The 25,194-nt window shown below is 32.9% G+C and overlaps 1 protein-coding gene across 1 annotated transcript in view; it reads left to right on the top strand.

Annotated features, from left to right (window-relative positions):
• Nucleotides 1-25,194, top strand: part of Bltp3b (bridge-like lipid transfer protein family member 3B) — an 87,587-nt gene that overhangs the window by 13,327 nt on the left and 49,066 nt on the right. Inside the window, exons 2-5 of the mRNA XM_076854999.2 lie at nt 12,780-12,942; nt 14,228-14,266; nt 17,621-17,712; nt 24,658-24,847. Of these exons, the coding sequence (XP_076711114.2) occupies nt 12,780-12,942; nt 14,228-14,266; nt 17,621-17,712; nt 24,658-24,847 (484 nt within the window). The remainder of the gene's footprint in view (nt 1-12,779; nt 12,943-14,227; nt 14,267-17,620; nt 17,713-24,657; nt 24,848-25,194) is intronic.

Raw genomic sequence — 25,194 nt, 5'->3', positions numbered from 1 at the left:
ATGCTATCATTTGGGAATCAGGATCTCAACCAAAACTGCCAAAGGAAAGATGCCAGGCAGATTCATTTTTTATTGATAATTAAAGTCTTGTTGCTTATAATGACACTGAGAGATAGTTCTTGTTTTGTATATATCTCCAGCAAATCCTCTGGGACAGTTGTTCATGAAGTATAGTAACAACTGTAATTCTTGCTTTTTCTAGATAACACCTCCTTAACAAATCTTTTTTGGCCATATTAGTACTGCATTAATTGAAAATGAGTTATGATTGTATTCCAAGTTTAAGCTCCCACTGGAAGAGGGTCCCAAGAAGTTCTTGGAGAAGGGGGAACTCAATTCAGTACAAGTGGGGTCCTTAAATATGTGACAGAAAAGAATTTCAGTATGCATGAGTCATAGACACAAATTTATGTAAGTAAAGAGATATACATTAAAAGTAGAATGTGGACGGGCACAGTGGCACATGCCTGTAATCCCAGTGGCTTGGGAGGCTGAGAAAGGAGGATTGCAAGTTCAAAGCCAGCCTCAGCAATTTAGCAAGGTCCTAAGCAATTTGGTGAGACCCTATCTCAGAATAAAAAATGAAAAGGACTGGGGAATGTGGCTCAGTAGTTAAGTGCCCCTGGGTTCAATCCCTGGTACCAAAAATAAATAAATAAAAGGAGAATGTGGGAATGATGATTTGAGGGTTCTCAGGCTTTTTAAAAGGAAACTTGATGAGTGATATGGGAAAATACATGAGGATGACATCAGTCTGATCTTTCTTAGGATTCTCAGGCTGACGTGGTCTCCATTATTTTATTCGGTAGATAACATTGGAAAATCCCCTGAATTATAGATTTTTAAAATCTTGTATCTTTCTTAATCTACTTATTGGGGGGCGAACAGTATACAAAGTAATTTTTTAAAATGGGAGTATTTATGGTAACGTTAAGATTTACAGATTTTCCAGAAATTTAAGAGGGACAGGCCTGGGAGAAAGACTGGCTTGGGAATGACAGACCTAGAAAAGTATGCATAAACTCAGATTAAAATTATACTTTCTTGTCTTTCTTTTATGTCTCCTTCGTACCTATTTTTTATTTCTTCTATCCTACCCAGAACCACAGCTATCTAGGTGTTTTTTCAAGTTGCCTACTAAATTTAACTCCTTTTTCTTTACTTATCGTTTTAATTAGTCATGATTCTTTTTTATTTAAATAACTCCTAAATTTATGCTCTTATCTTGGATCTACTATACCAGACTACTTGGCACAGATTTGAATCTCACTTGCCACTACCCAGATTTAATTTCTTATTTCTTTATCAGTTGTTGCAATTAAATGTTCTTATTTCCTTCTGGTCTCATACTTCCCTGTTCATATTTGTCACTCTTATCAGATAAATGTTCAAAAATGTGAATCTTATTTAATTTCTTGCTAAAAATCTTTTAATGACTCCTGTTTCAGCTTATTTTTAATTTTATTTGTAAAAGAATTTTTTTTTGTTGTTGTTGTTCTAGAGAATTCTAAAGATTGAACTTGAGTACATAAAATTTACAAAAATAGAGTTTTAGGGGCTGAGGTTGTGGCTCAGTGGTAGAGTGCTCGCCTAGCACGTGCGAGACCCTGGGTTTGATCCTCAGCACCACATAAAAATAAATAAATAAAATAAACGTGTTGTGTCCAACTACAACTAAAAAATAAATATTAAAAAAAAAATAGACTTCTAGTTGAACCAGTGTCAGGGGAGGTTTATCTGGCTTATCCTTTCCTTTTTTATTTCTTTTCCCACCTGGGATAAACCAAGAATCTCCTTAGGGGCATCGTGAGAGCAACATCAATACATAGGATTAAACCCGTATACTTTGTTATGGAAAACAAGAGTCTTTCTCGTTCATTTCTCAAGGCATATAGTTTCTTTCCAAACTACCCAGTTCCTTATATTATATCTGTATGTTACTGTATAACCTTGAACATGCTATTACTTCTGTCTGAAATGCTCTTTTCTCTGCCTTACTCTTAAAAACAGCTCAAATGCTGCCTCCTCTATAAAGCCTTCGAAAAGCAGTCTTCTTTACTATTAACAGAATTGATCACCCATTCCTTGTGCCTCCATTTAGTCCTGTTCTCATTTTTATTGTAACATCAATTATATGGTTCCTGGCACAGAGTAAGATTGTAATATACTGTAATGATTTGTTTATATACTTGTCTTTAAAAATAAACTGTGTGATCTTTGAAAAGCAGAAACTCTGTCTTAATATTCTAAGTTTCTGAAGAGCCTAATGTTTTTTTTTGTCATGAAGGATATATGTTTAGTTTTGTCAGGTCTTCTAACATTTCAACAAAATCTATGTATCCAGATTTTAATGTAGGTTTTACTCATTTATTTTTAGTGTTAGTAACAAATTTAGATGTTTTTTAAAACATACAGGCCAGGGGCTGGGGATGTGGCTCAAGTGGTAGCCTACTTGCCTAGCATGCGTCAGGCACTGGGTTCGATTCTCAGCACCACATAAATGTAAAATAAAGATATTGTGTCCACCTTAAAAAAAAAAAAATAAATAAAATAAATGCTAAAAAAAAAAAAAAGAGGATGGGTTTGACTTAGACTTGACCTGTATCCATATCTGAGGCTGCTACTTTTTTTAAAAAACAAAAAAACAAAAACATACAGGTCAGACAGAAACATATCTGCAGGCAGAACATAGCTCATAGTCTGCCAGTTTAAAGAACTTTTCTGTTCTTTAAATGTTTATGTTGAAAAACTGGTTATACAGTTGATTGATTTTCCTTACACGCTTTCACAAAAACAGCCAAGCCGAACACCATGTAAATTGAGAACACTAAAAACAAACAATAAAAATAGGTAAATTTTAAGTTATTGTGAGCACGCTTGATCCTTTATTCCACTAACATTATAGGTTTTATTTATTTTTAATATAAAGTCATCTTGTATGTGATGAGATTCACATTGACATTGAGAACTCCTTCAGGGTAAGAATTTCCATATATTCCTACAATGCCTTTCTATATTTGTAGAACATTTCTACAAATGCTTTCACTAAATGTTGAATTGAAAATTTATCAATGTAATAATAGAGTAGTAATTGATTCTACCATACCTTTTAAATTGAAATTATAGGTTTGGTTATAGTCTTGGATCTGCCTTTGTGTGACCTTGAGCAGTTCACTTAATCTCTCTAGCCTTCACATTCTCTACAATAAAATGAGACAGTTGGATCAAAAGAACATTTCAAGTTCTAAAATTCTAAAATCATATGATATTCTTTGCTAGTATGAAGGTTGCCTATGGTCCTATTCATTTTTTTTACTTAATTTATAATTGTTTTTAATGTATTTATTAGGTGGCAAAATCAGTGCAGTATTTTCAAAAAGCCATAGTTCAGATACCTTACTTATTCCCTGGTATCTTATTAAAGTCCTTTCAGTTATATTAAGAATCTATGTATGTATGTATTTATATATACATATATATGTATATATATATGTATATATACATGTATATGTAATATATATCTGATTTATATCGCTTTATTGAAATTTAATTTATATGTAATAAATTGCAGATGCCTAAAGTATACAATTTGATGAAAATTCAACATGTATGAATTTGTGACACCATCACCACATTAAGAAAATGAGCATATTCACTCATCACCTGAAAAATTTCTTTGTGCCCCTTTGTAGTCCTCTTCCTTTGCTTTTGCCTTATCCCTGGCAACTCCTAGTCTACTATTCACTTATATTAGTTTGAATTTTGTAGTGTTAATTTGCATTTTAGGTAAAAGATTCATGTAGTGTATATTTTTTCTCTCAGCTTAATTATTTTGCAATGAACTTGTTGTATGCGTACCTTCTTATTGCTGAGTAGTATTCAATTGTGTATATTCTATGTTTATCAATTTACCTATTAATTAGTAATTAGTCTGTTTACCCATTTATCTGTTAATGAGTATATAGGTTGTTTCTAGTTGTTGCCTATTATGAATAAAACTGCTCTGAACATCCATAAATAAGTGTTTGTGAAGACATAGGCTTTCACTTCTTTTAAGTAGCTAGTGTATAAAAAGTTCCACTTGCTCCTTATCTTTGCCAGTACTCAATATGGTTAGACTTTAAAATTTTGGCTCTTTTAGTAAGAAATGGTAACTTGTGTATTTTAATTTGCAGTTCCCTAAGATTGATTACATTGTTCATCTTTTCAAATACTTATCTGCCATCTGTGTATCTTTTAAAATTTGAGGGTCTGTTTAAACTTTTTGCCTGTTTTTATTAATAGGTATGTTTTTTTTAGTTGTAAGAGTTCTTTACATATTATATACACAAGTCTTTGGCTTATCTTTTAGTAACAGTGTCTTTTGAAGGGCAGAGTTTTAAATATGGCTATACAATTGTTCCAACACCATTTGTTGAAAGTTTTTTGGGCTGGGATCATAGTTCAGTGGTAGAGGGCTTGCCTAGTACATGTGAGGCCCTGGGTTTGATCCTCAGGATCATATAAAAATAAAGATATTGTGTCCATTTACAACTAAAAATATTTTTAAAAGAAAATATTATCTTTTTCACATTGAATTGTTTTTGTTGTTTTATTGGATATAACCTTTCTCTGTATGGCTCTATTACTAGACATCATTTTGCTCCATTGATTATTTCTGTACTTACCCACAAATAAAACTATCTTGATCATTGTAGCTTTGATAAATATTGAAATCGGTAGTAAAATGCCATACTTTTGTTCATCTTTTTCCAACTTATTTTTGGTCTTTTGCATTTCCATATAAGTTTTAGAATTGCATATCATTACTACTAGAAAGCCTGCTGGAATTTTGCTTGGGATTGCCCTGAATCTGTAATTCTATTTGGGCAGAATTGGCTTCTCAAAAATATTAAGTCTTCAAATCTACTAATATGTTTTATTTCTTCATTTATTTAGGTCTTTAATTTTAGTAACATCTTGTCATTTTCTTTTTTATACATGTTATATACCTTTTTTTAGATTTATCCTTAAAAGTTTTTTTTTGCATGAACAACACTTTAAAATTTTTAGCATCTGCTTATGTTGCTAGCATTTAGAAACTCAGTTGATATTTTTATTACAATAACTTTATTGAATGAAATGTACATGATATAACTGGATAAAACTTCCATAAATAGCTCTGGCGACTCAGGTTGTACCTCAGGTAGTAGAACTCTTGGCTCACATGTATGAGGCACTGGTTTGATCCTCAGTGTAATATAAAAATAAATTTTTTTAGATATGCATGACATTAGAGTATATTTTAACATATTGTACATACATGGATCCTCTAATTAGGATCCTAGTCTTCTTGTTGTACATGATGTAGAGTTTCACTGGTGGTGTATTCATGTATGAATATAAGAAAGTTATGCCCAATTTGTTCTACTGTCTTTCCTAATTACATCCCCCTAACCTTCCCTTCATTCCCCTTTGTCTAATCCAGTGAACTTCTAGTCTTCTCTCCCCTCCCTCCTTTATTGTGTGTTAATATGCACATCAGAGAGAACATTTGACCTTTGGTTTGGGGGGATTGACTTATTTCACTTAGCATGATAAGTCTCCAGTTCCATTCATTTACTGACAAATGCCATCATTTCATTCTTCTTTATGGCTGAGTAACATTACATTGTGTATAGATACCACATTTTCTTTATCCATTCAACTCTTGAAGGGCACCTAGGTTGGTTGAATAGCTTAGCTATTGTGATTTGAGCTCTTATGAATATTGATGTGGCTGCATTATTATAGTATGTTCATTTTAAGTCCTTTGGGTATACAACTGTGGAGTGGGATAATGGGATCAAATGGTGGTTCCATTTCAGATTTTCTGAGGAATCTTCATAGTGTTTACCAGAGTGGTTGCACCACTTTGCAGTCCCATGAGCAATGTATGAGTGTACCTTTTCCCCCACAACCTTGACAACATTTATTATTACTTGTATTCTTAATAATTGCTATTCTGACTGGAGTGAGATGAAATCTCAGTGTAGTTTTAATTTGTATTTCTCTAACTGCTAGACATGTTGAATACTTTTTCATATATTGTCATCATATGAAGGGTACCTATTGCAACATGTCTTTTTTTTTTTTCATTATTGATGTTGACCTTGATTATTTGGCTGATGTCGTATTTATTATGTCTTTATAATTAACTTACTCTTTTTCCCCATTTTCAGAGTGTACTTTAAAAGGAAGTTCAATATGTAGCCCACAATACAGGAGTAAGATTTGGAACTTTTTAGCAATAGAAGATTTGTCTATTCCCTCCCAGTTATTTATATATTTATTCAGTTGTATATTTCTATCATCATTAACCCATGCATACTTATTTTATAGTTTGGGTTATTATTAGTACTGTTGTATTTATTTTGTTGCTCAAATTATTCCATGTTTGGGAGCTCTTTCTTTTTTTTAATATTTTTTAAGTTTTAGGTAGACACAATATCTTTATTTTACATTTATGTGGTGCTGAGGATCGAACCCAGTGCCTCGTGCATGCTGGCGAGCACTCTACCACTGAGCCACAACCCCAGACCTGGGAGCTCTTTCATTTGACTCCTTTAAACCTTTCACTTAATTTTCAACATATTGTCCTTAGATCCTGCAACCTTGCTAAAGTCATTTATTGTTTCTCATAATGTTTCTAAAAATTCTTTAGGATTTTCTATATAAATGATCGTGTTGTCTGGGGAAAAAAGAGAGATTTCACTTCTTTTCCAAACTGGATGCCTTTTACTTATTTTTCTTGCCTTATTTTGTTGATCAGAACATCCAATAAAAGTGATGAGAGCAAGCGACCTTGCTTTGACCCTATCTTGCAGAAAAGTAATTTAGTCTCTTATTATTTAAGTATGATTTTAGCTGAAGGTATTTTTTTTTAAATAGATGTTCCTTATAGTTTAGGGTAACTTTTCTTCTGTTTCTAGTTTATTTAGAGTTATTTTTCTATTTGACTTTTATCAATTGAAATAGAGCATATCAGACTGCATTACACTATTATTTAGTGAAATTTTTGTTTTGCTTATGTGCATATTTATTAAATCTCATGACTCTTGCCCTAGGTTGTGTCAGTCTTTAATCTTTAAATCTTTTAACTAATTCACTTTTGAGCATGTAGATAATGGGACATAGAGTAGGTCAAGAAAGCACTAACCCTGAGAGGGGAGTGTCAGATTAAAATATGTATAACTGGGATGAAAGGATGGTGTTGGGTAAAGGAGAAAATGAGGAAATGGTGGTTCCTGTAAAAAAGCCTTATCTGGTTTTAAGTTCTGATTGGCGGGATCTTTATTGTTGCATGATAAAGTCTGGATTGTGAAAAGATGTGATTAATTGCAGCTTAATAACTTAATGTTCCTAGCCAGAGAATTTGGCAGTCTATCAGAGTCTGAGAAGTCTTTCCAGAAACATTCTCTCTTATACAATTTTTAAATGTTTTAAGGTTTTTTCCTCCTCCTACAAATATTTTTTGAACATAGTCAAGCAGAAAATATTAAAGTAATTTTGCTTACATAAAGATATTGGGTTCTATTTTTTTTAAACATCTATATGTGCTTATTTATTTTTATGTGGTGCTGAGGATTGAACCCAGGGCCTTGCATGTGCTAGGCGAACGTTCTACCACTGAGCCACAACCCCAGCCTAAAGATTTTGGTTCTTATAATATCTCTTAATATGTAATGAGAATTAATACTTGTGAGGGGCACAGAATCTTGAGATACTAGCCAGTTTTCAATTATACTAGTTCACCATAAGGGTTTGATTGGGTGTAGTTTGATTGGGTGTAGTTGTGAGAGAATGGAAAATGATACAGAAGAATCTTTTTGATACTTTTCAGTTTCTTCATTACCTTCTTTCTCAGTCATACTCCATTATTAATTTGTCCATTAGCTTCAAATTTGTTGTTAGTTTCACATCTCTGTCCCACCCTTTGTTAAGTAGCCAACTTCATTGTATACTGATTTATTTTTCATTTTCTTTTATAATGATAAGTAGATACTAAGTTTGTGAGGCTAACCTGGAACTTTCGAGCCTCCTGGCTCAGTATTACAGCTGTGTGTGCCAGTAGGCCTGGCTATTTATCTACTTTTATTCGGTGCAAAAAAATTAAAAATTAATGTAAAACTTTATGAAAAGGTATTTTTGTACTAGAAATAAAGCAGCCTAGTCAGATTTTTTTTTTTTTTTTTTTTTTTTTTTTGGTGGGGGGTGGGTTGGCGGGGATATATAGTCTTGCTTTGTTGCCCAGGCCAGCCTATAACTCCTAGGCTCAAATATTCCTCCCTGATTAGCTGGGACTACAAGTGTGCACCACTGCTCACAGTTTAGTAAGCCAAATACAGCTGACAAAATAAAGCACATTTTAGTGTCAGAAAGCCCAAATGTCATTGATACATTTAATTTTTAGAGATTCATTTTTTCTATTCTTTATTCCTTCTCCTTTTTCCTTTCCTTTCCTTTTTTTTTTTTTTTTTTTTTTTTTTAAAGAAATGTACAAATAAACAGGTTGGTAATTAACTGTAACACTGAAATAAATTTTTTGTTTCTAGTGCTGGGAATGAAACCCAGGGCCTCAAGCTTTCTAGGCATGTGCTCTACCGCTGAGTTACATTCTGAGCCAACATAAATATAAAACAAACAAAAACTTTTTTAATATTGCCATGTAGGCATTAAATATTTTTTAAATTTAATTCTCTGTGGCTATATTTATAGATCATATGGATGTTCCTAGTGATAAATTAGAAAAAGTTGTAGTTTTCTGAGTAATAAGTGAATTATGGATAGTTTTTAACTAAAATTTAAATTCTTTAAATTTTATTTTAGTTCTTTGAAAATTTATGGTCCATGTGCCCTTCTTGGTCATCTTCAAGGAGTTAATTATAAAGACTGGTTTTTGGATATAAATTCTAAACTGGATCTTACCAGTGAAGGATAGAAGGATGTAGTAAGGTGAATAGCTTCTAATAGAGGCATATTTGAAAAATTAAAGGGACTTCTTGAATCAAGGAGCACATTAGCCTGATTGACGAAATAAGTGGTTAGAGTTGAAATGTATCTAAATATGTATGCAAATCCATAGAAGTCCCCATATAGGAAATTTCTTTTAGTTCTGGGTATACTGTGGGGTTGGTGATTATGAACTTGGAGACCTAAGTATATCTGAAATTAAACAATTAAGTTTCTAAGTTACAGATTGAGAATTTACTGTGTTCTAGAACTATGAAAAATATTGTCGGACAAATGATAGAAAGTAGTAAAATATTTATTTCTTGGAAATACTTGTACTCCAGGTATAAGGCGAAACATTTCGTTACCCAAAGTGACAAAACTGCTTCAAGTGGAAATGTTTCTCCCTTTCTCTTCTCTCTTCCTATTTCTAAAATGGAGAGAACTCTAGAGACTTCGTATTAGCAGCTCCACTTAAAGAACTGACATTTCTTGAATTTAGCTTTCTAAACACAACCAGGAAAACTAATCTATAAGGACTTTATGCCCAGCCTTTGGACTCTTGGACTTGGAGATGGGGAAAATTGTGTTCTACGCAGACAGCCCTCATTCTTTATGGAGCACTTATGAGTTCTAAGCATGCTCTAGGTCTTTATTGTGTTATGTAATGAGCAAATGAACTAAACAGACACATCTCAAAAAAAAAAAAAAATACAAACAGCAACAAATGCATGAGAAAATGTTCAACATTAACAATTAGGGAAATGTAAATGAAAAGTACACTGAGATTAGATTAGTCAGATTAGCATTCATCAAGAAATTCTGGAGAGCGTGTAGAGAAAAAAGGAACACTTTTACACTGTTGGTGGAATTATACATTAGTACAAGTGCTATGGAAATCAGTATGGAGGCTCCTCAAAAGAGTAGGCATGGAACCACCATATGACCCAAATATACCACTTCTTTGTATTTACCCTGAAGAATTAAGTATCTTATTATATATGCATACCCATTTTTTAATTTTTATTTTATTTATTTATGTGCGGTGCTGAGAATTGAACTCAGTGCCTCACACATGCTAGGCAAGCACTCTACCAGTGAACCACCATCCTACTCCTGTGTACCCATGTTTATAGCAACACAATTCACAATAAACTATGGAACCTGGGTGTCCATCAATGGATGAATGGATAAAGAAAACATGGTATGTATATATACAATGATTGTGTTTTGTTCAGCCATTAAAGAAGAATGAAATTATGTCATTTGCAGGAAAATGGATGAAACTAGAGACCATCATGTTAAGCAAAATAAGTCAAACTCAGAAGGTTAAGGGTTCTATATTTTCTCTCATATGCAGATGCTAGAGAGGAAAAGGAAAACAAAGTTGGGCTTGGATCTCCTAAAAATCAAGGGGAGTGCTGGGGTTGTGGCCCAGTATAAATAAATAAAGCCATAGACAACTAAAAAAAAAGAAAAAAAATCAAGGGGAGATCAAGAAAAGGGACTCCCAAGGAATGGAAGGGAGTGGGGGGGGAGGGAATGCTGGAGAATGGTATTGGCCAAATTATATTGTTATATCATGTGTATGTACAAATATGTAATAACAAATCCCATCAATATATACAACCATAATGCACCAATAAAAATATGGAAAAAAGTTTAATGGTATTGAGTCAGACCTGATTAATGATTAATGGGAGGTAAAATACAATTTAGGATTATAATAAAATCTTGTGTCATTGGTCAAATATTGGTTTAAAAATGAATTTTGTACTTCTCAGTTCACATTCTGTGAGAAAATACAAATCCAGATAGATTCTGCCTCAAGAAATTCTGGTTTGTTGTCAGTGGAAAAGCATGTGTGTATTGATTGGTATTCTTGTTGACATGTAAAGCTTGTAAATGACTCAGGACATGTAGTTGCTTTAATATTTAACTTCAAAAAAAATAATTAATTTTGTCATTGGTTTTACTTTCACAAAAGTAATTGCTGGGTAAAGTTAGCAATTTTTCACTTTTAGGGTTGTTTTGGGGATTAAGTAATGTATATCAAAGTATCTCAAAATACCTTTGATGTTTATTATAAATAGTTGTGACAGTAGGCAAATAGATTCAAGTTTCTTGTTTTGTTTGTTCATTCAAAAGTGGAGATAAAATTAATATTGACCGGAGCTGGGTTTGTGGCTCAGTGGTAGAGCACTTGCCTTGCACGCATGAGGCCCTGGGTTCAATCCTCAGCACCACATAAAAATAAATAAATAAAGATGTTGTGTCCATCTACAACTAAAAAAACATTCTTTTAAAAAAATTAGTATTGGGGGCTGGGGATGTGGCTCAAGCGGTAGCGTGCTCGCTTGGCATGTGTGCGGCCTGGGTTCGATCCTCAGCACGCCACATACAAACAAAGATGCTGTGTCCGCTGCCTAGAACTGAAAAATAAATATTAAAATTCTCTCTCTCTTAAAAAAAAAAAAAAAGAAAGGTTGATGCAGAATCATAAGATTTAAAAAAAATAAATAAAAAATAAAAAAATTAGTATTGACCCTAAGGAGTTAGCATAGGAATTAAGTGCAGTAGTCATGCATGCAGAGAGTAAACCCATGGCACACAGTAAACCCTTAGAACATGTTCATTGTTATGTTAACTGTTATTGTTTCTTTTTTTTTTTTAAGCTAAAATATTTTTACTGGGCTGGAACATAGCTCAGTGATGGGGCGCTTGCCTACTGTGCATGAGGCCCTGGGTTTGATCTCTGGTACTGGCATTGCAAAAAAAAAAAAAAAAAAAAATCAAGGCCTCGTCTGATATTTGCCACTTTTCCTTAGGCATTTTATCGTTCAGTTATTTTAACTCCTATAAAAAGGATAATTGATGTTTGTACAGCTAATTCAAGATTTTAAATAATTTATATTATTTAAATAATTGATATTTTAAAATATCACACAGAAAACACCAAAATTGGTTTCTAAATAGAGTTGCATAATCTTCTTCTTCAGAGACTTTTAAAAACAATTTGTATGTTCCAGAATTTATTCTGAAATGATTAAGATCAGTTTCTAATACCAGGAATCACCAGATAATTCTAAAAGGAGTACTGTTGTCCTTTGACCATTATTCTTGTGATAATGAATGATATCTGTTGCTGCTGGGTGCTGCAACTGCTTCTTCTGCTAAAAGGTTCCCTCATTCCCTTACCTTCTTTGTAGCTTGGTTAGTAGAATAGGACTCTCCCTTTTTGTGATGTAGTCTATAGTGAAATGTCATCCTCACTGTTTGCATAGTGCATGGAAAATAGTGATAGTTACTCACTAAATACTGAACAAATTTGAAGGAAAGTAAGAATGAGAGCTTGATTGTTTATGGGAATATGACATTCAAATGGGTGCCACCCAAACTGTAGGCTTTGTATAAAAGAGCTACAAATATGAGAAATCAAAACAACAAAACACATTGAATTTGTGAGGGGAATGGGAAAAAAAATAAGGAGAGAAATGAATTACAGTAGATGGGGTAGAGAGAGAAGATGGGAGGGGAGGGGAGGGGGGATAGTAGAGGATAGGAAAGGTAGCAGAATACAACAGTTACTATTATGGTATTATGTAAAAATGTGGATGTGTAACCGATGTGATTCTGCAATCTTTGTAATGTTTTGAATAACCAATAAAAAAAAAAAACACATTGAACATGGATTAAGCAGAGCCTATTTCTGTGGTTTTGTGGTTCTTTAATGCTCCGTATATTTGCAAGAATGATGTTGGCATACAGTAACTGACACTGAAATAAATGTAATATATATTCTCTTTCAGATTTACCAAAAATTTATCTCCTGACAAGATAAATCTAAGTACTCTTAAAGGAGAAGGTGAACTGAAGAATTTGGAGTTGGATGAAGAAGTGCTCCAGAATATGTTGGATTTGCCCACATGGCTTGCTATCAACAAAGTTTTTTGTAATAAAGCATCCATTAGGGTAAGACTTTAATATCTGTGGAGGGCATATTATATTATCATTTTTAAATTATCTGTTTTAGAATAAGTATTTTGTTTTAAATCATTATATAAAGAAATCCTTTATTGAAAGAAAAACTCTTTGCAAGAAATATTTATGATATGTACTTACAAATATAATTAAAGTCATATTAATATTAATATTCATAGATTTTAATTTTGTTTAAATATGATTTTATAAATATTTTAAGTAAAATCATTAATTTGTTAATAGTAAAATGATTGCTTCAGTTTGACCCATATTCAAAGACAGTTTTTTGGTTTTTTTAATAATATTACCAAATGAAACTTTTTTTTCCTCTTCTTTCTTTTTGTGGTGCTAGGGAGTAAACTTGGGACCTCATGCATGCTAAGCAAGCTTTCTACCATTGCGCTATATCCCCTGCCCTAAATGAGACTATTTAAATTTGTAGCAAGTAATATTAACTGAAACTGAAAACATGAGAACTGTTATTTCTTATTGTACATATTATGCTTTTATTTGGAATTTTGCCTGTTTGTCATTTGTTTCTTCTTCATTTTGAAAATTTTAAAGGTTTCTATTTTACTGTTTTTACCATATTCCCTACTTACTCTTAAGTTGTTATTATCTTTGTTGATTTGTATCATTTCTTGCTCTTAATGATCAGTCTTAGTTTGAGAGTCTGCTTACTTGAAATACACTGCATGCTAATTTTTTTCACAAAATTAAAATTTGGGTTTCTAAGAAAAGATTGAAGAAATTTCCTATATCCTTTTATTGGTAATCTTTAATTTTGGTTCCATCCTCCATAAACCCAAATACCTATACAGACTTGACATTTTTAGTGCAGGGTATAGTTGAGCCTTAATTTTTTTGTATTGCCTGCATTTTACATTAATGGCCTTAACTTTTTTTATTTGTTTGAATATCTATAAAAATATTGATCAGGATTCTGTTAAATAAACAGCAGTGATTTTGCTTTGCTGGGAACTCTTAATTTAAATCATGAAATTAAAATATGTTTTTAAGGACTGGGAAAAACATAGAAGAACTTGAAATTTTTATTTAGTCAATTAAGAAAATACAGTTAGTTGTATTTTCTTATAGGTACATCTGATTTTAAAAGTATGAATAAGCTGTGTAGTTCATTATTTTTCAATTTAAGAAAAAAAATCATCCAATAGAATTTGGTGTCTGTCAGTATATAAAAATAGTAACTGTGTTGATTACTGTTTTACATTATTTTTTTTGTACTTCATTTTAAAGAAAAAATTTTTTTCTGTAGATCCCCTGGACAAAACTGAAAACACATCCTATCTCTTTGGTGAGTTTTGATAATTTTTATAAATAAACATTTATATATGTCAGTTATCTACTCTGTTAGTATTTTGGTTTGTGGGATTTTCTACCCACTAGCTTTCCTTTTATTTGATTTGACTTTTTTGAACCCTTATATGAGAAGTTTGAATTTTAAAAAGAGAGCTAAATTTTTTCAGATCTAAAATATTATTGGTATATTTAAAAAAATTAAGTGCTTTATGGTTATACATAATATTGGGGTTCATTTTTACTAAATTATACAAGCATGATATATTATTTGCTCCAATTCACTTCCTAGTACCCACCCTTTCCCTTCTTTTCTCCCTCCCCTGTTTTCTTTTCCCTACTTTATTGGGAATTTATTTCTATTTATTTATAGTTAAAAAATACACATTACAGTTATACATAAAGGTGAAATCCATTGTGGTATATTCACATATGTATGTAGAGTCTACTGTGAACAGAGAGCATCTTTGATTTACATAGGATAGTTTGGATAGTTTCATTGGACTCTTCCTCCCTTTTCCCATCTTTTCTTTCTTCCTTAATCCCTTTCCTCTACTCCACTTATGTTCTGTTTTCATGTGATTTCCCACACTCCTACTTTTTAAATTTTTTTAAACTTATTTTGGTCTAGTGTATATGAGAGAAACTCTTTGATCCTTGACTTTCTGGGTCTGGCTTATTTCACTTGGCACAATATTCTCCAGTTCCATTCATTTACTAGCCAGTCCCATAATTTGATTCTTCTTTATGGCTAAATCAAACTCCATTTTGAATATATATCACATTTTCTTTATTTGTTCATCTATCAATGAACATTTGGACTGGTTCCATATGAGTTGGTATATTTTATAGCATCATTTAACTCTTTATTGACATTCTGTGAAATTCTTCTTTTAATAACATGTAATCCAGATCTTTCTGTGTATTTAGTTTTACTGATCTAGAAAATTAAGTAATGCATTCTTTAATATCTTTGTTCTTTGAAGAAAATTTATTTTTTCATCATTTATTAATTTATTCTGTAATTTTTTTCCAATGGTAGAGATTGAATCCAGAACCTTGAGCCTGCTAAGCTTGTACTACCAGTTAGTTATACCCACAGTTCCATAAATATTTTTTGTTTGTTCTTATTAGTTATACATGACCGTTGAATGTATTTTGGCATATTATACATATATGTAGTATAACTTGTCATTCTTCTGGTTATACATAATGTAGAATTACATTGGTTGTATAATCATATCTGCACATAGGACAGTGATATCCAATTCATTCTACTGTCTTTCCCATTCTCATCCACCTTCTCTTCCCCCCATTTCCCCTCTGTTCAATATGGTGACACCACCACCACCACCACCACCACCCCTGCATTGTTAGTGAGCATCCGCATATCAGAGAGAACATTCAGCCTTTGTTTTTTTTGGGATTGGCTTATTTCACTTAGCATGATACTCTCCAGTTTCATTCATTTACTGGCAAATGCCATCATTTCATTCTTCTTTATGGCTGAGTAACATTCCATTGTGATTAGACACCACATTTTCTTTATCTATTCAACTGTTGAAGGGCACATAGGTTGGTTCCATAACTTAGCTATTATGAATTGAACTGCTGTGAACATTGATGTGGCTATGTCATTGTAATACGCTCATTTTAAGTCCTTTGGGTATACAACTGTGGAGTGGGATAACGGGGTCAAATGGTGGTTCCATTTCAGGTTTTCTGAGGAATCTTCATACTGTTTTCCAGAGTGGTTGTACCACTTCATACTGTTTTCCAGAGTGGTTGCACCACTTCGCAAGGTATAAGTGTACCTTTTTCAACATCCTCACTAATATTTATTGTTACTTTTATATTTTATTTTTTTAAAGAGAGAGAGACAGAAAGAGAGAAAGAGAGAGATTTTTTAAAAAAATATTAATTTTTTTTAGTTTTCGGCGGACACAACATCTTTGTATGTGGTGCTGAGGATTGAACCCGGGCCGCATGCATGCCAGGCGAGCGCACTACTGCTTGAGCCACATCCCCAGCCCTCTTTTCACATTCTTGATTGCTTCCTTTGCTGTGAAGAAGATATTTAGTTTGATTCCATCCCATTTGTTGATTCTTGATTTTACTTCTGTGCTTTCAGAGTAAAGTTTTTGTTTAGGAAGTCACTTCCTAAGTTGACATGATGTAGATTTGGGCCTGCGTTTTCTTTAATTAGGTTCAGGGTTTCTAGTCTAATGCCTAGGTCTTTGATCCACTGTGAGTGTACAGGGTGAGAGACACAGGGGTTTAATTTTATTTTGCTACATATGGATTTCCAGTTTTCTCAGCACTATTTGTTGAAGAGGCTATCTTTTCTCTATTGTATTTTTATGGTGCCTTTGTTTAGTATGAGGTAATTGTATTTATATGGGTTTGTCTCTGTGTTTTCTATTCTGTACCATTGGTCTACATGTCTGTTTTGGTGCCAAAACCATGCATTTTTGTTCTTATAGCTCTGTAGTATAATTTAGTGTTTGGTATTGTGATGCCTCCTGTTTCACTTTTTTTGCTAAGGATTGCTTTGGTTATCATAAATATTTATTAAGCATCTGTTTTGTGCCCTGAGGGAACTTATATTTTAATAGAGGTGACCAACTGAATGAGTACACAATAAAATAAGTTTTAAGTTCAGATAATAGAGAATGAAGAATGACCAAAGTGGTTAATGATGACTACTAACGATGTTTGCTCTTTATTCAAGGGGGTAGAAGAAAAAACTCTGGGAAAGAACTTTTTTCATATGGGATTATTTATTTTTTCATATTTTTGACTTACTTCATATTTTGATTAGTTATGACTCAGATAGTATAAGCCCTTTATGGGTGGTTCAGTTCTAATCATTACTATGTAATTAATTTATCAACTGTGTTTTAAAAATTTTTAGTTGTAGATGAACACAGTACCTTTATTTTGTTTATTTAGTTTTTTTTTGTGGTGCTGGGGATGGAACCCATTGCCTCATGCATGCTAGGCAAGTGCTCTACCACTAAGCCACAACTCGAGCACATACATCTGGGTTTAGAGATTATGTGTTCATAAATTCTGATATCCTCATCAGTTAGTGGCTACTTCTGATTGTTTTTCTCCTGTACTTATAGAATATTCACAACTTTTCCACCAGATAAATGCCTTGAGATAGGACTGAATACTTTGTTTTCCTTTCTGATATTTGTTTTTTTAGAATTTTAGTGATACTTAAGACTTTTCTCATTTACTGTTTAATTTGCTCTCAAAGAAATGAAAGAGAAAATAGTAAAATAATACTTTCATAAAACAAAGAAATTATCTAATATTTTGTTTATATTTTTAACATTCTTACCAGTCTCTAGATAAAGTGATAATGGAAATGAGTACATGTGAAGAACCAAGAGCCCCTAATGGCCCATCACCAATAGCAACTGCTTCAGGACAAAGGTGAGCTATTTCCATTAATATTTGTGGCTATCAAAGTGAGTTCTTTTCATTAGTTGGTTCTGTTATCTGCAGTATTAGAACATAAAATAAAATCTCTTAATCTCAAAAGCCCTATTATAGTCACTTCTCTCATCAAATATCTTACAGATTTAGTTGTATACATTGCAAAAGTAGCAGATGATTTTTAGCTTTTTGGACTCATCTTGATTTCCTTACTATTAAGTACTAATGATTATCCAAGGCAGAACATCAGCAGAAAATGGAAGCAGAAGAGCTTAGGCATTCTATAAATGACATAATTTCTTATTTTCTGAATACAGCAGTTCTCTGTGGCTTTAGTTACCCATGGTCAACTATAGCCTGAAAATATTAAATGGAAATTTACAGAAACAAATAATTCATAAGTTTTAAATTCTACACCATTATGAGTAGCATGAAATCTTGATGCCTCCAATGGAAATGTGAGTTATCCTTTTGTCCAATGTACCCCTGCTGCCCACCCATTTGTTACTTGGTAGCTGTCTTGAGTTATTAGATCCATGGTCAAGGTATCACAGTGCTGTGTTCAAATGAAGCAGGAGGATTGTAAGTTTGGGGGTAGCCTTAACAACTTAGTGAGGCCCTAAGCAACTGAGTGAGTCCTTGTCTGAAAATTTTTTAAAAATGTAGCTGAGTTGTTAAGCAATCCTGTATTCAATCCCCAGTATCAAAAAAAAAAAAAAAAAGAAAAAAGAAAAGAAAAAGATGCAGGTTAAGAGGTTAAGTCACAATGCCCAAGTCATTCGCCTTATCTTATCTCATGACATATGCATTATATCATCTCACATTATCACAAAAAGGTGAGTAAGGCATTTTGAGAGACATTTTTTCTGTTTTGTTATTAGATATTTTATTATTATTATTAGATATTTTGTTATTAGATATTTTGTTGTTAGATATTGTTGCTTAAGTTAGAAATGAAACTTTATCTTAGGTATGGATTATTGGAAAGACATAGTGTATAGGTTCAGTACTATTCATGATTTCAGGCATTCATTGTGGGGGAGTCCTGGAATATATTTCTTTCAGATAATGCGGTACTATAATTTCTCTGCATTATCATTTCTTATCAGTGAAACTTTAAAAGATTAGTGGTATCTTAACAAACTACAGACCTTTTATATTTCATTAAATATAAAATGTTCACACTTTCCAAAGGTTGGATTTTGAAAGATGAAAGTTAGGTGCTAATGAGGTGGGAGCATGAGGACCGATTTGTAAAACCTTTTTGAAAAATTAAAATTGTTCTTCAAAAACTTACTTGTTTGTTTTTTTACACTGAACACTTGGATCAGGCCGGGGATGTAACTCAGTAGTATAGTGCTTGTCTGGCATATACAAGGCTCTGGTTTTGATCCTCAGCACTGGAAAATAAAAAATTAAAATAAATTCGGAACTTGTGCTTTACATCATTTCCAGGCAGGATTTCTGCATTATTTTTGGATTCACATGAAATGCCCACATGTATTTTAATGTAATCTGCTTCCTGAAGTTGTGTGACATGGCAACCCTGAACATCTAGTATTTTCAGTGCTGTATAAAGCTATTGATAAAATTTTTTAAATGATTGTGGTGCACGTAGACACCCTCACTCATTTCTGTTTCACAAAGATTGAACCACCTTTATATTAGTGCATTCTTTGAGAATTTCTACAGTCTGATCAATATCTTTTCATATGGGAATCTAATGATGATTCTTCTGCTGCTAAGAGTTGACCGAAGGCCATATTTATCAAATGTATGGTTTTATGTTTGGATTACAGGTGACAGAGAAAAGAACTTTCACATTAACTTTTAATTTGTGCTTCATCGGGCAACTTGAGATTTTAAAGATTAAATTATGATTTCAAGTGTAATAGAGTAATTGGTCTTCAGATTGGCTTGTCAGAATTGGAGAAAAAGTAGAAATGATTTAGTTACTGAAAGAAGAAAATTGAAAATTTATATTAAAGACTTATTTTAATTAAACATGGCAGAAGTGAATCATTTTGTTCTTGTGTACTTAGTGTAGTTCTTCCTAATTTATGGATTTATAATATCAATAAATTATTATTTTGGCTTTTTAATCATATGGTAATTATCCTTACATATATATATATATATATATTTTTTTTTAATTTATTTTTTAGTTTTTGGCAGACACAACATCTTTGTTTGTATGTGGTGCTGAGGATCGAACCTGGGCCGCACGCATGCCAGGCGAGCGCGCTACCGCTTGAGCCACATCCCCAGCCCCACATTATATTTTTTAATTAGTTGTTGATGGACCTTTGTTTTATTTATTTGTATGTGGTGCTGAGAATCGAACCCAGTGCCTCACTCATGCTAGGCAAGCGCACTACCACTGAGCCACAACCCCAACCCTATCCTTATTTATTTATTTATTTTTAAATATTTATTTATTTTTAGTTCTCGGCAGGCACAACATCTTTGTTGGTATGTGGTGCTGAGGATTGAACCCAGGCGAGCGCACTACCGCTTGAGCCACATCCCCAGCCCAACAACCCTATCCTTATATTTTGACATTAATACAAAGTCTGGCAGTATGGTTAATCTATTTTGGTGTCTTCCAGACTTGCCTGATTGTAACAACTGGTTGGGTGCATATTAAGTCTTCAGAGTCTTTAAAGTTCCTTTTCTTAAATTTTGATCCATTAGTTCTGGAATGAGTATCAAAAATATGTATGTATGTTTGTTTTTTAAAACCCAGTGCAGTGTCACTGCCAGTAGTCTCAGCCATTCAAGATGTTGAGGCAGAAGGATTGCAAGTTCAAGGCTATTCTGGGCAACTTAGTGATACCTTGTGTCAAAAAAAAAAAAAAAAAAAAGGATCAGAGATATAACTCAGTGGTAGAATACCCTTGTGTTCCATCTCCCATACTACCAAAAAATATAAATATTGAATATGTATTTCAACAGTCCCTCTAAGTATGTAATGTTGGGCAACACTAATCCTTTTCTTTCTAGCTAAGAGATTAAAAAAAGAGAAACAGACTGGCCCTACCGTATGTAGACTGATAATGTTATGCAGAGTAATTTCTACAAAGTTTAATACAAAGTCTAGTAAACTTTTTAAAATAATTTTTTAAATATTTATTTTTTAGAAGTAGTTGGACACAATTCCTTTATTTTGTTTATTTATTCTTATGTGGTGCTGAGGATCGAACCCAGGGCCTCGCACGTGATAGACAAGCGCTCTACCGCTGAGCCACAACCCAAGCCCCCCCAAAGTCTAGTAAACTTTTTAAGTTGAGAAATATTCAAACTGTGAAGAGACCTATTTGTAAGCTAGAATTCTATCTTTCAAATTTTATTGAATTTTAGCATGACCTAAAAAGTATAGACTTTAGCTGAGCACTGTGGCACACTATGTTAATTGGGAGGTTCAGGCAGGAGGATATAAAGTTCAAGACTAGCTTCAGCAACTTAGTGAAGCCCTAAACAATTTAATGAGACCTTGTCTCAAAATTAAAAAAAGGCTGGGGATTTGGCTCATATAAGTGCCCCTGGGTTCAATCCCCTGTGTCTACTAAAAAAATAAACTTTAGTCATTGATTCAGTCTTCGTCCTTTTGACAGTGGATTCTACAATATAGATTGTAACTTATTTATTTGCTTATTTTTGGTGCTAGGGATTAAATCCAGGCGTTCATGCTTGCTAGGCATGTACTCTTCCACTGAGTTATACCACCATCCCCATGTGTTCTAATTCTGTGTACATTTAAAAATGTTATAGTTCAGGGCTGGGATTGTGGCTCATTTTGTAGAGCACTCTCCTAGCACGGGTGGGACCCGAGTTCGATCCTCAGCACTACATAAAAATAAAGGCATATTGTTGTGTCCATCTACACCTAAAAAAAAAAAAAAAAAAAAAAGTTCAGACTGGGATTGTAGCTGGGTTGCAGAACACATGACTTAAGACCCTGGGTTCAATACCAGCATTAAAATATATATAGAACAGGTAAGGTTGGTTTATTCCAAAAGGATATTCCCACATAATTATTACAAAAGTATTTTTTTCTAACTCTTAAGAATATTTCTATCTTAAGTAACCAATATTTGTCCTTAGGATAAAAGCAGTTCTTAGATGCTGATGAGTTCTCATTGTTTATTTCTCAATTTTCTAAACTCAGTAGATGGCCACTTTGTTTTATAACAGAATTACCTCAGACAAGCCAATGAGTGTGTAAATTACCATATTTGCATCATTTCACCTAAGGTAATAGCAATTTTTTGAGCAGGTATTGTTTTTATTTTACAGATGAAGAAATTGAGGCTCAGAGCCTCAATATTTATTAATGATAATCTACTACTATTATCAGTAATTCTGTGAGTTATATTTAAAAAAAATTTTTTTAGTTGTAGATAGACACACATCTTTATTTTTATTTATTTTATGTGGTGCTGAGGATTAAACCAAGTGCCTCACGCACACTAGGTAAGTGCTCTGCTGCTGAGCTACAACCCCAGCCCCAAAAGTGTTACTTTATTTAAAAGATGTGTTATCTAACTGGGTATGGTGGTGTATGCCTGTAGACCTAGCTACTTGGGAGACTGAGACAGGAGAATCACCTGTGTCCGAATGTTTGAGACTAGGCTGGGCAACATAGCAAACACCTGTCTCAAAAATAAAAAGGAAAAGGAAAAAAATCCCCTGAGGCTTGAAAAGTAATTTACTTATTCATTAAGATAGCAAGTCAAGAAGAAGAGCAGTAGTAGATATGGGGAGGGTTTTGGATGATGGGCTCTCTTTTAGATATGTTGTGTTGTAATGTGTGTGAGACAGCCAGGTGGAGAGATTTGATGGACAATTTGAATTTTACTGAAGTCATAGTAAGAGATCTGGATAGAGATATAAAATTATAAGTGATAGGCATATTGATGAAATAAGCTGCTAATTGGGCAAATTTCTACCACCCCTTCTGCCAAAATGCATTCATAGTCTGGGTCGCAGTTATGCTGTACTAATTACGTTCTTGAAATCTGACCTTTACTGTCTTACTTCTCTGTGTCTTTGCTCATGCTTTTCTCTATTCTAAGATTTCCCTTCTGTTGTATTTCTTCCTAAGGAAAAATGGTTCTTCTCCCTAGTTATGTAAGTAATCTCTCTCCCAACAAGTATTCTGATGATTACTTTTTAAAAACTCTTGATTGCAGACTATCAAAAACTAGTATATATGTTTTCTCCTCTCTATTGATTTGTGATCCCTGTAATGCTACAGCTGAATTTTGGTTTTCTTTATGTCTCAGGATCATTTACATGGGACAAATATTTGTTGAATTGAACTAGAAAATACAAATTTTTTTTCTGATCATATTCCTGTTAAACTTAGTAGCCTTCGTGTTAAGAATTTAGCTCTTACTTATAGATGCTAATTGACCAAAACTTTTTGAGATTAAATAGATATGAATATTGATTATCAATAAAGTAATTTTGAGTACCTTTCAATTTTTAAAATCTTTGACATTTTGAGAACATTTTTATAGCTAAACTGTAGCTAGTTTAGATTATTGTTTTAACAAGTCAAATTTGTTTTTTTAAACAAAATGAATGGTAGAATAGCGTAAGTCATTTTTTAAAACTTTCTTTTTTATTTTTTAATATTTATTTTGTAGTTTTAGGTGGACACAGTATCTTTATTTTATTTTATTGTGGTGCTGAGGATTGAACCCAGTGCCTCATACATGCCAGGCGAGCACACTAACACTAGAGCCACATCTCCAGCCCCTTAAACTTTCTTTTTTATATTCATTTATTCATTTATTTTGGTGGTGTGTGGGATTGAACCCAGAGCTTCAAGCATGCTAGGCAAGCATCCTACCACTGAGTTGTAATCCCCAGCCCTCAGAAGTCTAGAATATTCCTTTCTAGGAAGACTGGCTTGTGGGAGGAAGGAAACCAGGAGGAAATGACTAAAGGGACAGAAAGAAAGGAAGAAAGAAAAATTATGAATTTGCATCACCCTAGTGACACAGTCTAACAAAATAAAAAATAACACTTGTCTGCTCTGTGAGTCTTACCATGCACACATTATTGAGTGTGCAGCCAAAAGGCATGAGACATTCATAAAATATTTATTTGAAAAGCAAAACAAAGAGCAAAATCAAACCAATAGTGTAAGGACAATTTAAGAAACAAGAGAATACATTTAAACATGTCTTGTGCTCTGCAGCCTTTAAGATACTTCCCAGTGATTCCTTTTCCCAAGAGGGAACTGTCATGACCACATGTAAATCTTTTCCCTTGAAAAACTTGCAATGACAAAGCAGAGTAGGTAATATTGAGGATATGACACTTTCGGGGGAAGTTACTATCATAATGCTATTGAACTTTCTCAGTGCTCAATATATAAGCTTTTATGAAGCAACCCAGCCTCTGTGGCAAGGAATTGAAGGGATTAATCTTTGACAACCACCGGTCATGGAGACTAGATGCCTATGAATCATAAATATGATTATACTTAAAGAAACTTGATAACTGTTGAGGAATTGAACATCTTACTCCAGATTTATGACCACTGTCAATGACAAGTGTGTTTATATTTCTCATCTCAAAAAAATGCATTTTCTTTTTGGAACATTGGACATTATGAAAGACTGTGGGTGCTAACATGAAAAAAAGGAGAGAAAACGGTAATGGAGGATTTTCTGATTTGAGTCCATCAAGTACTGAATGACTTCAGCAAAATTGTAAAACAATACTTTTTGTGTAGCTTGGTTTTTGAGTATTTGATTTGGGGTTAATATGATTTATGAAAACCAAGTAATTCATCATGTTTTAAATTTTTGGTGTCATTGAAAAGAATCATACTTTTTTATTGATAAACATTGTACTTGTATGAGAATATTTTGTGTATGGCTTTAGTGCATTGTATTTTTTTTTTTTTTTTTTGCTTTGTTTTTCTAGTGAGTATGGTTTTGCTGAAAAAGTTGTTGAGGGAATTACTGTTTCTGTAAATTCTATTGTCATCCGAATTGGAGCAAAGGCCTTCAATGCATCATTTGAACTTTCTCAGCTAAGGATCTATAGTGTAAATGCAAACTGGGAGCATGGAGATTTGAGATTTACTCGTATTCAAGATCCACAGAGAGGAGAGGTGAATTTTTTTCTTTCTCTTTTCTAAAAATGTTTTAGTGATAAATTTAAAATATATCTCATGTTTGCTCATGTTTGCCATATTTGCCTGGTATCAGGGTTTTCTCTTTTTGCCTTTTTAAGTATTTCTACTTTTTCTGTTATTCTTAATCCTTTAATTATAACTATGGACATTTTAATATTTGACTATGATAAGTCACCTCACAGAATTAATGAGCCCTTTTAATATATCAAAATATACTCTACTGTCATGTATACCTAGAAGAATAGATAACAGAAGAAAAAAGAACTAACAAGCGCTATATTAACTTTTCAGCTGCTTAATTGAATTTTAAATTTATAAAATTA

Source organism: Callospermophilus lateralis, chromosome 4 (assembly GCF_048772815.1).
Source record: "Callospermophilus lateralis isolate mCalLat2 chromosome 4, mCalLat2.hap1, whole genome shotgun sequence".
Lineage (NCBI taxonomy): Eukaryota > Metazoa > Chordata > Mammalia > Rodentia > Sciuridae > Callospermophilus > Callospermophilus lateralis.
Note: the sequence above shows the minus strand (reverse complement) of the source record. Positions and strands in the feature narration are given on the sequence as shown.